Here is a 16,016-nt window from a genome sequence, read left to right as displayed (position 1 = left end):
TATCTTAAGAATACCACAATAATTTTCAACCTCAATACCATATAGGCAAAGCCTAATGAATTTTATTATCAAAACTTGGTATACTATAAAACAGACATGTTTCGGCAAATCGAGGCATAACAACTCCTTCCCTGCTCTGGGCCCTAGTCAAGGTACGGTACCTTCATGACGTGCATATTGCTCCAATCAGTGGAGTCGTCGCCAGCTGAGGTACTTTTTAGGTCTAAGTCAAGAATATTATTTATGGCAAATGCTATCGCAGCATGAAAAAAAAAAAAATGAATCTCGCCATTCGTTGCAAGAGAATTATTTTACAGTGATTTTAAATCCGAAATTAAATTATGGGATGTTTGTAGTTGTGCTGAGGATAATGGTCATCATATAATATATTATTATTACGTACTGCATTAGGATGTACCATACAGGCCTGGTACCATACCAACCTGTTTCACAAGTTGAGCAATCAGTACCGTTAAGGGTTATTTTTTACTTTATTAGCCTACCTACAGTACTTGACTATAGAGATATATAGTCAAGGCATAACAACTCCCTGTTCCGGGCCCTGGTCAAGGCTTAACACACTCACAGTGCAGCCTAGGCCTAATAGGCCATGGGCTGGAGGGGGGGTCACCGTGCACCCCTCGCACAGTTAAACTTCCTTGGTATCATTTTTTTCCTATGGGCATATATAGAACAAAAAAATTGATGTTAACAAGAAAAATATAAGGATGCATTGTATGTACTCGCGTCATTTGTAATAGTCGTTAGTGTTTTATGGTCAATACTTTTTTTGTTGGGAGGGGTAACATTTATGCCCATAACCTGTGAATTAAAAATCTCATCAATGTTATTTTGGTAGCAATGTGTAGCATGTATGTTGCTTAATCATGCAGTTTAAATAAAATTAATCCGACAATTATTAACGTCACTATAGGTCAAAAGGTCATCGATCTTTTTCTAAAATGCAAATTTTTTCATAAAATGTCAATAAACTTCAGTGCCATATGTCTAATTTTGGATGTATTTAATACAAATTGTGTTTTTCTTGTAGTTATTAACATATGGAATACAAAAATTGAGGTTAACAAGAAAAAAATTAAAATGCATTACCGGTATGTACTATTATCAATGTTTATGATCCGAGAAATTTGTAATCCACAACAGTTTTTGGGGTAGGGGGCAACATTTATGCTCATAACTCTTGATTTAGTCAATGAATTTGTATGATGTTGGTATGAACATTTAGCCTATAGATTGGTCAGTCATTCAAATTGAAAAAAATTGAAACAGGCCAAAATTGATGTAACTAGAGGTCAAAAGGTCATTTACCTCCACAGAAAAGTTGTAAATTTATTACCAATTCACTCACAAATGTTTACAAATCTACAGTTGTAAGTAGATTTGATACCAATTAGTATTTTCTATTATAAATATGCATATGGAATAAAAAACAATGATATTAACAAGAAAATGTATAAATTGATTAAATGTACTACTGTCATTTTGTTATAATCTTATTTGTAATCAACAACAGTTTGTGGGGTAGGGGATAACATTAAATGCTCATAACTCTTGATTTACTAAATGGATTTGTATGATGTTGATATCAACATTTAGCCTATAGATTGTTCAATCATTCAAATTTAAAAAGTTTTGAAATTGGCAGAAATTGACGCAACTAGAGGTCAAAAGGTCATTGACCTACACAGAAAAGTTGTATATTTATTCCCAATTCACACACAAACGTTTAAAAATCTACAGTTGTGAGTAGATTTGATACCAATTAGTATTTTCTATTATTAATAAGCATATGGAATATCAAAAATGATATTAACAAGAAAAATGTATAAATTGATTAAATGTATTACTGTCATTTTTGATTACTTGTGTAATCAATGGCGATGTTTGGGGAAGGGGGGTTGGGGTTAACATTTAGGTTCATTACTCATGATTTATTGGATAGATTTGCATGATGTTGGTATTAACATGTAGCCTGTAGATTTTTCAGCCATTCATATTTAAAACATGTGCAGAAATTGACGTATCTAAAGGTCAAAAGGTCATTGACCTCTGTAGAAAAATGCAAATTCTTCCCAAAAATTATGGCAGATATTATTTATATATCTGGAAATATATAGTGGTGAAAGTTATGTTAAAAGTTTCCCACATGAATAAAATAAACGAGCGGTACTGGATAAAGACCACTTGGTTTCTTGCTTCAAACAAGATATCCATTCATAGAAGTCTTTTATGAAGATGAGCCTATCCAAGTGAACCTAAAAGGGTCAGGGACCATGACATACTAGATTGAAATATGTTAACAGACGCGATAAATACATAGGCCTAGGTCTGTCTCTTATACACATAATGTTGCAAAGTTTGCATCTGGGTTTCAAACATGGTGTGTTGCCATACTTGTGGGTGAGTGAAGGTAATTTAGATGAAGTCAAAATCAATGTAGGTGGCTGTTGTCTAGCAATGATGGGTGGATTGCAAAAAAGAGGTGGCTATGAACCTCTGATTTTAGTTCTTTATTAGCTATAACGTGTTGATCTGTTGTCTATCTATGAATAATTAATGACTAATTAAAACTTATAAAGTAATTGGTAAGGACCTACCAAAAGCAAACATATCACGTGAAAATGATGGTATTTAAAACTTAATACAATTAATTAAATTCATAGTACATTTCCATAGCGAGAAAATCAAGTTGTTAATGTCTCAAGCCGAATTAATTCGACAAGATAGAATCTCAATAAAGAAGTAATTCGACAAAATAAAATCGTACTAGTCTCTCTTTTACTTAAAATTCATAAGATAATAGATTAAGATTTACTGTAGTTTATTTTATTCTGTATATTTGACAGTATTGTGGGGCCACTTAAAAGAACAGTGCTTTTTACTGAGAAGTCTACTCTACTCACAGAAAATAGAAATAAGCTACCTAATAATAATAATAATAATAATAATAATAATAATAATAATAATAACAATAATAATATAAAATGAGTATTGGTTGACTCCTCATACGTTTTAATATAATCATTTGCCAACCTAATACTGCTAAACCAGCTAAAATTGTCTTAAATCCTCACTGGGGTCGTCCATGATGAAAACTGTACACTGTGACCATCTTTGCTCTGACCTAGACTTGTGACTGCGAGCGCGAGATGGAACAGTACGCGCATGGAAATAGGGAACCCAACAATATCAGTATATTTCTCGATCCTTTTTATACTGTATTCAATTCAATACATTTCCAATTCTTTAATGGTTTTAACTCAAGATTACAGTAATGAAATAAAACTTTTAATAAATCTGTTCCAAAATAATATATTTGTCACATCAAAAGTCCTTGGTCACATTATTTAAAAGTTTTAGATATTACTTTGTCATACGATAGTTAGTGCTACCCTAACGCCTTTGCAGTGATTGCTTCTATTTTAGTCCTAAATAACGCCCCTAAAACCATTTGGTCCGATCATAGTCATATGCACATGCATGACACCTTTCTTGTAGGGATCCCCCCGCCCAAGAACTGTACCCCATGCTTACACTGGCTGTACAACACGAATACATTGATTTAATAAAACTGAAACTACAGTAAATCTGCTCCAAAATTTATTTGTCACATTTTTATTTAAAAGTTGTTTTTAGCCAATTACTATATTGGTATAGCCTAGGCCTAATACTTATTTTGTACACGAAACACTAAATCCAATTCATCAAAATTCCCGAGATATTTGTGTGAAGCCGATCACAGAAACCTGTGTTGAGTCGATCCATTGTACAGTACGAGTCATGCATAATTTGCTGATGACGAAATAGTTATTGAAATGAATATTTAAAACAATGTTCCTCGTGGCTGATAGATGTAGTCTAGTACCGAATAAAGTACAGTATGTTTACACAAAAATGAGAGCATTTCAGCAGATGCGATCTACAACCTCTGAATTTGCCTATTAACAAAGAAGTCGTCAAGAAAATGGTAATATTTTATGAGAAATAGTCTATTTTTTTTCTGTACCCTTTTGTGTAAAACTAAAATTCATGCCAATATAATGCATATGCATTTTTTCTTCAGTGAAATTTTGCGGGGAAAGTGGCTTTAATTTTCTTAGAACACATGCTTCGTCCTATGTGGTAACATCAGTAATGTACAGTCCTTGCTGAAACCCCTGTTTTGTTTTTTTAGGTGTTGGGGGAAACCTGGGGTCCAACTTAGAAATAAACATGAAAGTACACATAAACTCTAGTTTATGTGTACAAAATTTCCTCAGTCACTGGACGCTTTATTCAGCTGGTCATGTAATGTTTATATACAGCTAAACAAACAGCGCTCTTAATAGTAAACTGGTACTTGGCAAACACTGTTAACTATTAGTTACAGAAGGTAGGGTTATTAAGCATGTGAGAAGATACGCACAATCAATTTGGAGTCATCTAATGGCTGTTGTACAGTTAACTAAGTGAATTATTGATTTTGTAATATTTCAATCTTACCAACAATTCCCTTCGACACGCTTATAGTGTCAGGATCCCGCTTGAATTGTGGGGCTGTGTGCAAACGTTTGTAGCGAACGTAATAACCGCAGGAGATTGACGTACAAGCAATAATTACAGCGAAAAGAACAATCAGGATGATGTAGATAGTTGATGTATGGTTTCCTTCACCGGCTTTGAAGAAATAAAAAAGTGATTTATGATATCATCATGGGAATAAAGTTCATAAAATAAACTATAGATAAGACACGATTTGTTTAGTATTACAATTGTGGCTATAATGAATCTTGAATCATTAAAAATACATCTTTCTAGTCTCCAAGTCAGTTCTAAAGATGTGTCAACAGTCATAATATAGAAATTCAATTTTTAAACCATTGAATAGGCCCGGATAAGAATAAATAAAGCTCTGTCCACACTATCAAATTTTATGGGACAAATTTGTATGATGTGTCTGCATGTGCATGATAATGTCATATTATACCCATTATAGGAAAATCAAAGCTAATTTTCACTGCTAATGTGGACAGAGCTTTGGCAGCAGATCAAGAGAAAACTACTTAAAAAAATGTTCACACTACACTCTACACTACTCTTTCTCATGACACCTCTCATGCTCTTGAACATTAAACAATATAGCTTATTAAAAATCAGATACAATATTCTGTACAATTAAAAGTTAATATAATAATACTTAAGTCTGTTTAATATATATAATTTTTGTAATAGTGTAAATATTCTAAAATCACTTAATTGAGTTTGTACTTTTTAATATTTATTGATTTCTTACTTTACCATATTTTAATGGATAACTGTATTATAACACTTTATTTAAGCAGCCTTAAAGCTCTTTAGTTTATGATCATTGAATACAGAATAAATTATACACAACATTTTATCGCCACAGCTGTGTTTATTATTAGATTACCGTTTGTGTTGAAGTATAGGTGAAACCCCATCAAAAGTTCATTCAAAAATCATAGTACGTCCAAAGTATTTTGTAAATTAATGACTTTCAGTAAATACAGATGAAAACAATTATTTTTTCATTGATTTAAAGGTGTTTTAATGACCAAAATTCATAACTTGACTTTAGCCAGCTAATTTAATGGTCTATGAAAGAGGAAACTCTACTATTACCGTAATTCGCTATTTTTTGTATTTTTTTTGTTTATTTATTTATTCAGGTATACGGTAAAAAGTACAAAAAGCAAAACAAGTCTGAAATTATTGCAGTACAAAGATTAAAGAAAACAAAATATATCAAATCCATTCAAAGAAAACAAAAAATTGCAAACAACATCAGAATTGATGAACATCAAAAATGGGTATGGGATTTTTTTTTTCTCACTGTTATATTTTATTGAAATCTAAAATCTAATACTTCACAAACAGGATGAAATTTTTGGCAATGTTCCTCGCCAAATGGCACCCAGCCATGTGAGCAGGTTTTGAGGAAAAAAAGACTTTTCCACTTGCAAGGTTTCCAGGAAGCATATAAATATCTTGAAGGACATGGTATTCATGATACAAATATGGCATAATCAGTATGTTTGAATAATTAAGATACGCAAACATCATGTCTCTTAGTACAGTAGGCTGGTTGGAGAATGTATAGTATCTGGAAATTTTGTTTGGATATTGATTGTAGTAAGCGATTACATAGTGATGAAAATTATTACGATGCTGAAGGCAAGAATGACAATAATAATAATAATTATACTTATTATGAAATTCTAATTGTTTAACTGTATATTACATATTTCATGTGCTTATTCAACAAAAAAGTATTGAACATTAAAATGAATTAATTAATTAATAAGATGTGATGGCAAACAGTATAGGTCTCCACCTGCCCCAGACCTGGCGCAGTCCCAGACCATACCTACAGTACAGGTGACCCAATACGGGCCATTTTGATCGTGCTTTATAGTTTTGTGTGCCCTTTTTCTAAGTAATGGACTCTTTATCTCGTAATCTATGTTTGAAATATAAGTAGGCCTAACAACTGGGAGGTCTTGGGTTCGAATCCTAATTGATCTATGACATTATCTTTCTACTTAATACCAAATTGCATATTTGATTTATCTGTTTGTGTGCATGATGTAGGAGCTTGAAGGCATAGATGGCTGCACAAATTTTCCAACAGGAGGTCCAGCAATTCCGACAGGGGTATCAAAACCAAGGGGTTGCCTACAGCTTCGGTCAGGAAGCCGAAGATGAATTCCCTTGGGATCCTGGGGAGAAATTTTGTGGTTTAGGATGTACCAAAAATGTAGTTTTAGAGCACAATATAATGGTTATTTGGCATTTATTCATCAAAAACGTTACAGTAGTCTATATATTCATAATTGTAAGCCTCGTAAAAAAAATAATATGTATGGTGAGGGAGATATGAAAGTAGTTGCCGTTATAATAGAAGAATAGTGTGTACCAGCAAAGCAATACTAATACCATACAGTACATAGGGCCTATGTGATGGAATAAATAAATTTGTGAATCTTAATTTTCACCAATCTCAATCTTTATTAATCTCAATATATAATAAAAAATACTAATAATTGTTTATAATGTTAAATCTTTAATAATCTTAATCTTTAATAATATTTAATAAGCTATGGAAGATGATAGTTATGAATCCTTAAGCAGTTATTAGCCTGCGTACAAAATTGTATGATTGTGTACAGTCAGTAAATTAATCACCATACTGTGATAGAATATAATAATCTTTTTAAACTTAATAATCTAATTTTTAATAATCTTTAATTTTCAACTATCCACATCTTTAATAATCTTTATTATCTTTAATTTTAACAGTCTTATTCAATCTCATACATCTTAATCTTTGATTAAACTTAATCTTTAACAATCCAACAATTTGGCAATTTAGTTATAGAATGGGAAAGTGTAAGACAAAACAATGCTCCACAACCTATGTATTACAGGCTTATATTCATAAAAAAAAACCAATTATAAAAGTACTAAAATGTATTAAAAGCTAAACTATCAACAGTTAATCATTGTTTATTTAAACTTTTTTATTGACAGCATGCTCAATGTAAAAGTACTGGTTTCATTGTGTGATAGTAGGATAGGTAAATATTTTTGAATTGGAGGAAACAGTTCTTCCCAGAGTCTTGAAAAGACACTAGGCAGAGTTTTGAAATGTGTTTCCTTTAGCCTTCTTGTGAAAGAGCCTGTCCACCAGTTCACTCTTTTGAACAAACTTTGCAAATAGAGATGGACATATTGTTACTGGTAAAACAATTAGAATTTATTATAACCAGGAGTTAGTGGCACTTTATTTAAAATTATCTTAAAACATTAGGATTTAAATTAACTTACTTAACCGGAGTTAGTGGCACTTTATTTAAAATTTTATCTTAAAACATTAGGAGTAAGTTAACTTTACTTAACGGAGTTAGTGGCAATTTATTTAAAATTATCTTAAAATATTATTAGGAAGTAAGTTAACTTACTTAACTTGTGTTACAACATTTATCTTTGACTTTGAAGGAGGTTTGTGTTGGTTTCTTTGATATTGTCTGTTTTTGGGGAGGCGTATTGCATTCCATGCTATTCTAATTAAGATTGATTATTTGCATTTAAGTGTAAACCATTCATAGAACATAAAGACCAAGTATTTTGCACTACCCAATTATTAATATTAATGAAAAGTCAATGAAAGCTGAATCGTTTTAAACTGCGTCTCATTCTGTGCCATAAGCTTAAACCTTAAGTAATTTAACAGAACAATTGAATGTTATTAAATAATTATTGTTTAGGTTTTTCCATGTTTTTTTAATGTATTAATCGGCAATAAGTTTATTAATTCTAGTTAATAGTAATCCTAATGGTAATCTTGACTATTCAAAGATAGTCTCATTTATTGCTCACCTGTAGGCATAGACCTATCTTCTGTAACAGGGGGTGGAGGTGTGGGGGCAATGAACGATACGTCAGTAGGAATGCTTTGTTTTCCTTCTTTGTTTAATGCAATCAACTGAAAGAAACCACAAAATATTGATACCAATAATATTGTAAGTACAGATTAATTATTTCAATCATGTAATTATAATTGAAAAATATAAATAAAAGGAAATTGTAAATTGCTTTAGACAATTTATGTATTAGTTTAAATTTTAATCAAAGATACTTTTTTAAACCACTGGGTTTATACAATTTACTATGCAACAATCATTAAAATTCAATCACTACAACTGTTATTTTAATTATCTCGTGTAATTTTGTAATAACTTAACCGTTTACGATTTCAGGAGAAGGAACGTGTTGTGTTTAACATGGCCCTGTGCTTCTCCTGTTCCTTCCTAAGATTATTTGGATTATTTAATATCCTGAATCACTAGATTGTTAGTACTGTATTAGCATAATATATAGTTGAAAGTTAGAATTATATAGAGTCATTCCATATGAATCCAACACACTTTTTTGCCCGACCCCCTTCAAATCACCCAATATTTTGCATGTTGGGGGTTCTACCAGAGATAACCCCACAGTGAGATTTTTGGCTCCGCGCCAGCATTTTCTGATGAGTTGGAGCAATTTGAAATTTTCATGAGATTTGGCTAAAAAACTCACTTTCTGACAGACAACTGCTGATATCTCTCCCCTGAAACTCAACGTATTGATGACTACCATCCTATCTTTTTGAAACTATATTTATTGTATTCAGAGAGCCCAAAATCATATGATTAGATCCAAATTTACCATTTTCCATAGAGGAAATGTGGAATTATACTGAAAAATACATTTTTTAACATTTTTAAGGCGGCCATCTTGAGTTTCAATATGGATGCCATTTTACTTTTTCGAAACCTGTCTCATTGGCTTCAGTGACCATAATAACATATAGTTAGACAGCAGATTTGCCCTTTTTCATTGGATATAAGTGAAATTATAAGTCAATATCATAATTTTGTCGGTCATTTTGAAAATGGCCGCCAAAGAAATATGTTCCGCCCTTTTTCTGGAGGTTCTCCCTCGCTCAATTTCTTATTTATACCCTAGTGATTGATGCTAAATCAGCAGTGAAACCTTGGTCCCAGAAAAATGGTCACGGGGCCCCTGATTTTTACTATACTATGGTGCCAATTTTTATAGAATCTACAATATCAGCAGATTTCCTGGAAACTCAGTGAAACTATCACCTAGGCACAAAATGTAGTCTAGAGCCAATATATTTCATTTGCCCACAATGAAAATTTTGGGGCACAATTTGGGCTAAGTGTCCTAACTGAGGTGTGAATTTTCCAAAAATCAAGGTATATACTGTTGTGATATTTTGGGTCAAAGGTCAAGGTCACGTGACTTGACCTATATAATTCTCACTAGTCCGGATATCATAAAGTTGCATATCATTGGAAAGAGAATCTTCTTCTTTATCCAACGGTACCAGAATTTCCCAATACGTTGAGGTTCGAGAGAGATATCAGCAGTTGTCTGTCAGAAAGTGAGTTTTTTTTAGCCAAATCTCATGAAAATTTCAAATTGCTCTAACTCATCAGAAAATGCTGGCGCGGAGCCAAAAATCTCACTGTGGGGTTATCTCAGGTAGAACCCCCAACATGCAAAATATTGGGCGATTTGAAGGGGGTCGGGCAAAAAAGTGTGTTGGATTCATATGGAATGACTCTATAGTTGAAAGAGCAAATTTACAAGTTGGATTTGGAGGCTTTTGGTGTAGTGTTTAAAATTTTACCATTATTTTGTTTTAATGTAGCCACATAGGCCAAAAAATATTTTGTCCATGCCTAACTGAGCTAAATATCAACAATCTGTGGCCAGCATTTTTTGGCAATGTGGTAAAAAAAATTTGACAGCCTGACCTCAATTCCAAAAAAGGTCACTGTGCTTGGCAAACACAGCAATATTTTCTTTCCCTTTATAAGTACATTTTATAATGTTAATACAAGTTAAAAAATATGCACCTCTTGAGAATATACTTCAATATGTAAATTCCAATTCAAAGGAATCAAATTCTCAATTTACTAAAGAAATTAAGATGTATAATCTAGTGTGCTACACAATACTTTAATGGGTTGGTCATAATAATTCATTTTAATATTCTTTTTACCCGTAAATCATAGGTTATATTCCACTTAAGTTGTCGCCTAATCGTGGTGGAAATTCTTTCTTCATTATCTTCAGTGGCCTGCAATGCAAATTTATGCAAATCAGATACAGTATTGCAAAATAGGTACCTTATAAAAATGTGATACATTAATCATTAAACATGACAAGTTAATGCGTAGAGAGCTGATTACATCAAGTAAATCTGTATATCAATAAAATACAAATTACTTGTCAAGTTTTCTGTTTGTTTATGCAGTGTATAAATTATACAGTAAAACAGCCTAATTGTTCAAGGTTATAGACTTGAATCCTATAGTATTTCATATTCAAAAACCAAATTTGTATAGTATACATTAATTATACTGAGGCTTGTATTACAGTAGTAAAGATTTCCAGTTGAATAATTGTAGGTATAAGTCCTGATGCTTAGTCCACACGTTCCTGTAACATTTTGTGGTTTTCTCATATATGGGCATGATATTTTCCTTATTAAGCCTTATTAGCCTTATTAAGCTGTTCTGATATGTTCTACCAATCCAAAAACATCACAAACAAAAGGGGCGCATAGAGACAGCTGTATTATGCCCCTTATCCTTTGTTTGATTGATAAATCTGTTTTTATTTTCTTTTAGTCTGTTTTGTGACCAATGGGGAGGGGTCGGTCTTTGCATGTCCATGGGTTGGCTTAAGCACCCTTCCCCACACCCAATGCATCGTCACTGATGCATATTACAGATTAAATGCTAGAATGCCCCCAAAGAGCTGAATAATTATGTTCCATAGGTCTTCAATTTAATTTTACCGAATTGGCTGTGAAGTACAAAAAGGCTTTTTTTGCATTGTAACAATATGACCAACATACTATTATTACAATAATTAAAACAGTCAAAACATGTTTAAAAAAATTGCTTACTTTATCAGGGTAAAAGAAATCCATCGTACGTTTTTCAGCATAATCCAAAAACCCATGTTCTGTGGTGATTATAGAAATCGAATTAGTCTTGAGTGCGTTGGGTCCAACAGGACGTAGCCATGATATCTCTATCAACGTGTCGTTGTTTGTTGATGAAGTTTTCACCTGTACATCTGCTGGAGCACTGACATACTGAGGATCTAATAGAATAGTATATTTGTTCAATGAATATATAAATATAAAGTACAATATGGTACAATTACTAATGTTAACAAATGTTTATAGAAATATGGTTTCTTGCTAATGATATAAATCTTAATCAGTTCATCTAAACTGCCTAAATATACATGATCCATATAATTCATAAAAATAAAACGATTGAAAAAATTATAGAGTAGTCCTGAATTGTGAGGTCAGATCCCAAATTGGGTGGTCATATCAGTTTGTAAGGTACTACTAGATAGACCATTTATTAGTCTTTCTGTTTATGTGATTGTTTTGGGGGTGCATGTGGATGCCCAAGCATGGAGACTGAATCAACCTATTCTTTACAATAAGAAAATTCCACATAGCAACAAATTACATGACCTTGAAATTATATTTCACGCCAAATTGTATAACTTCTACTCCAAGAAATGTTCATGAGAATCATCTAATCACGCTATAATGTTTAATGCATTATTTACAATTTGGCTTTTCTAAATATATTTTATTTTGGTCTATCATTCTAATAAATGCCATCAAGTTACATCAAATTTACAGTTTTCTGTTTAATAATGTTACAAAAACATAATGTGACAGAATACGACATAGTATTTATCAATTGGATACTACCTTGAGTAGAACAAAACTCATAATCATTTGTTTCTTGAAAGCAATCTGAAATGAATAATGGTACTTGGTTGTATTGTCAATTAACACTTGAGAATCTTGACAATAGTAATCAACTTCCATCCCTTTATCGCTACTAGTATATCTGGGGTGTTTTGATTTCTGCACTTCTAGTTTAGCATCCACTGAGACTAAGTTCCAATTCAAGCAATAACTGCCGAAAAAACCCACAGAAACAGTGACCGAAAAATAGGTTGGACTTTGATTGGTCGGTTTCTTACAAGCTTTAATGATTAGTATTTTGTTAATATTGTTTTATTATATTATAATTGACCTATTATTTATAACATTGTATTTATGTTAAACTGGATGATGAGTAAGGTTTACAGACTTTCTGTTATAGTGATTAATTTCGCTTTTGTGTCCCTGCCCACTTATTAAATTTATTGTATTTGTATTCTTATATATTCCACCATTGTATTTTGTTTTTTTGGCAAATAAAGAATAAGAATCAATATGTCAAACTTCAAAATTACTTTTGCTTATTGTGAATGTTTTCAATGCATTGTATTTGTTTACGGTGCTATACAGTGACAGCGTAAGCGGGGGTAAAGTTGGACAGGTAGGACTCCTGTCAGGCAACCCCACCCATAGCAGTATATCTAGTGGTAATTACATGGGGGATAATGTCTGTGGGAGGGGGTAATCAGGTGCAATTGGAAAGTAATAGAAACTGGGTTATGAATACAGTACCATAATTTTAGTCACCATGGGCTCAGTTTTACAATGTTTTTTAACTTGTACTTTTGTTGCTCATCAAAATTGGAATTAGAAGTGTGGTAGTTGGGGTCCAAAGAAAAAAATGCCCCCCCCCCATGCTTTCTATATTAATTATTCAAGGGCCTAGACATTTCAAAATGGAGAACTTTCACTTCACAAGACAAACACAAAATACATACAAAATGTTCTACATAAACCAAGTCCCATAATAGAGAGCAAGGTGGGGTTGTTTTGGTTGTGATAACAAAGTCCTATAACACTGACAGGATTTAAACCCAGGAGCATGACATTAGAAGACAAGTATCTTACCCACTAAAAATTAAGCTACTGCAGCTTCACTCTGGATATGCTAAGTTACCATGAATGAGCAGTTACCATATATTAGTCTGTACTACCATAGTCAATGTGATATTTGTTTAGCTGTAGTATAAAAAGTAAAGGTAGTAGCACTATACAATGTTTCCTACCTGCACCATTGCTGATAAACCTACTACCTTGAGAAAACATCTTTAAATTTTGCTGCGCATTCGCAAGTTTGATCTTATGAAAGAAAAGAATACATAGATACTCCAAATTATATTTTTCATGAATTATTTCATTCATATGTTCAAAGCCTCATGGTTTTTTTTTTCATTCTAATTATTAAAGTAGGCATACATAAAGAATGATCTTTTCCTATAGGTATATGTCCTGTGAGTAGAAACTCCTTTAACCAATCACAAAATCCTTACCAAAAACATTTGTTATGTTTTTGCTGTTTTTATTTTATTTCTTTAATTTTAATTACTATTAATTTTTATTTTTATTTTTAAATTGTAAATTTTACGAAGCTTGTAATACCTACCCAAAATATATAGTCATAGTTGAATTTCAATGGAAACAAATCAACGCTTTCTTCTCCCTTAACATTAATCAGAGAACAAATATATCATGTGTTTGCTGAAAAATAAACTTCATCATACTATTTGAAATAAATTTTATTGAAGAATAATTTATCACAGCTAGTACAAAATATTTATGTAGGTCCTTGAATGAGGCTAAAAAAAAAAAAAAAAACATTGATGGAAGCAGAAGAAAACTTCAGGATTCATGGCAAAAACTTCATCGTATTCCTTTTGATTCATTAGGTCAGGAGGCTCTCTCAAATTGCAATTTATCAATATTTTGTATTAAATCATGTATAAAAGCTAAATAAATTTTTAAAAATTTCTGTTGCACCTTGTTCAATAAATTTATTATTACAAAAAGTTTATTTAATTACAATTATGAGTAAAAAAAAAAAGAAGTCAATGTTATTAGACATCATTTATGATAAATAACTGAAATATTAATTAACTTACCACATACAAATCAGACTCAGCTATTACACAGGTTGCAGTTGATGTTGACAGTGTATTTGGATAACTTTCATAATCCACAATATATCCATCAAAACCTATAGAGAAAAAAAATTCCCAGGTTTACGACACTGTGTAACAGCATTAATGGCAAAATACAGTGTACTGTAATTGTTACATTTTCAAATTTTGTTTTCATTCAACCAACACCTTATACGAATAGTCTCGTAACAGGCCTGCATAGACAGGATTTTGGATGGGGGTGCAATTTTGCAAGCGATACGAGCCTTAGGATTTCTGAAACCCATAATTTGTGAAGATTCTATTTAAATTATAATTCATTTGGGTGTTAGGGACCAGAAGAAATAATGTTCCATATGCGTTTTACAGCCATAATACCTATAATGAAACATAGCTTTTTGAACATATGGATCAATCTGCAATCACCGTAGCAATTTCGTACCACAGTCGTTAGGCGAATAAAATGCAATGCATAGCATTTCGCAATGATTAGGAATGATTTTAGTGAAATAATAGTTTTAAAAAGGTGGACCATTTAAAATTTTGTTAGTGTGGTATGTCCGCACCCTCTGAACCCCTCCCTACTTACAGGCCTGTCTAATGATAATATTATTTGTAAGATCTTTTAGGTGCTTGCCTACTTCCTGGCACAAAACTGGGCGGAGACAATATGGTCAAATCCTCTCTTGTGGAAGGCTCTGTAAACGATGGACATCTTAAGAGGTGGTCCATTTGGCTGAGCTTTGAATTTTTGTAAAAATAAAACAATATATCAGTGTTTTCTTATAGTCTTTTCTTTGCGTCTACAGTCCTATGAAATATATAGTGGCCGTTATGTTGTGGTCTTTCACAAAGTAATTTCATATAAACATATCAAAAGTATTTAAACCTGTATGTCAAACCAGATAAACTAATTATTTGTACAACATCCAGTCCTGACTTTTATAACTGGACAAAAGATTAACATACTGAACATACCAACAGTAGATGAAACCGGTTTTTCCCAAGACAACAAGCCATGAAGGGTGGAGTTGGTGACGTTAAATTGTAAGCAAATCATCTCAGGATTAATCCAAGTCAGAGCTAATAGTTTATGCAAAATAAAATAATAATAATTATGTCATTTTTATGAGTTGCACATATCCATCTTTTAAAAGGCAGCCTTTTCTGCATACTATGATATACTTTTAATGATGATGGTGATAATGAATGATAGTAATGCCAATGGTATATCACCCACTAATGTAATAATCAAACACTAATGTAATAATAAACATTAACGTAAAAATAAGGTGTGTCTACTGCCTTATACAGGAGTTTTTTTTTTTGTTTTTTTAATTATATCTTATGTTCTTCAATATTATGCAGATGTGTGTATTATTGTAGTGTATCTGGATTTTTCATGAAAACTTTTTTTCATAATATTCTGTATAGGCCTACTACTATATTGCACTAAAAACACTTTAAAAATGAGTCACTCTTACTTGTAGTTACCACGTTATGTCGTTGATCACGAAGAGTACTACCATGTTCTAGAG

The 16,016-nt window shown here is 32.0% G+C and overlaps 1 protein-coding gene across 5 annotated transcripts in view; it reads right to left on the bottom strand.

Moving 5' to 3' along the window:
* Positions 1 to 4,459: 4,459 nt before the first annotated feature.
* The window catches only part of LOC117109620, a 38,593-nt gene continuing 27,036 nt past the window's right edge, over positions 4,460 to 16,016 (bottom strand). For 4 of the 5 annotated variants that reach the window (XM_033252006.1, XM_033252004.1, XM_033252005.1 and 1 more), the window contains 9 exons: positions 15,457 to 15,561; positions 14,461 to 14,555; positions 13,965 to 14,021; positions 13,588 to 13,660; positions 12,344 to 12,388; positions 11,510 to 11,709; positions 10,598 to 10,675; positions 8,401 to 8,506; positions 4,460 to 4,677 (listed from right to left, as the gene is read on the bottom strand). In XM_033252006.1, the coding sequence (XP_033107897.1) occupies positions 4,475 to 4,677; positions 8,401 to 8,506; positions 10,598 to 10,675; positions 11,510 to 11,709; positions 12,344 to 12,388; positions 13,588 to 13,660; positions 13,965 to 14,021; positions 14,461 to 14,555; positions 15,457 to 15,561 (962 nt within the window). In that variant the 3' untranslated portion in view covers positions 4,460 to 4,474. The remainder of the gene's footprint in view (positions 4,678 to 8,400; positions 8,507 to 10,597; positions 10,676 to 11,509; positions 11,710 to 12,343; positions 12,389 to 13,587; positions 13,661 to 13,964; positions 14,022 to 14,460; positions 14,556 to 15,456; positions 15,562 to 16,016) is intronic. The other variant, XM_033252007.1, reaches the window with a different exon arrangement.

Source organism: Anneissia japonica, unplaced genomic scaffold (assembly GCF_011630105.1).
Source record: "Anneissia japonica isolate Jap-2015-1 unplaced genomic scaffold, ASM1163010v1 scaffold287829_len2072220_cov186, whole genome shotgun sequence".
Taxonomy (NCBI): Eukaryota; Metazoa; Echinodermata; class Crinoidea; order Comatulida; family Comatulidae; genus Anneissia; species Anneissia japonica.
The sequence above is the reverse complement of the archived record's forward strand: the minus strand, read 5'-3'. Positions and strand labels throughout refer to the sequence as shown.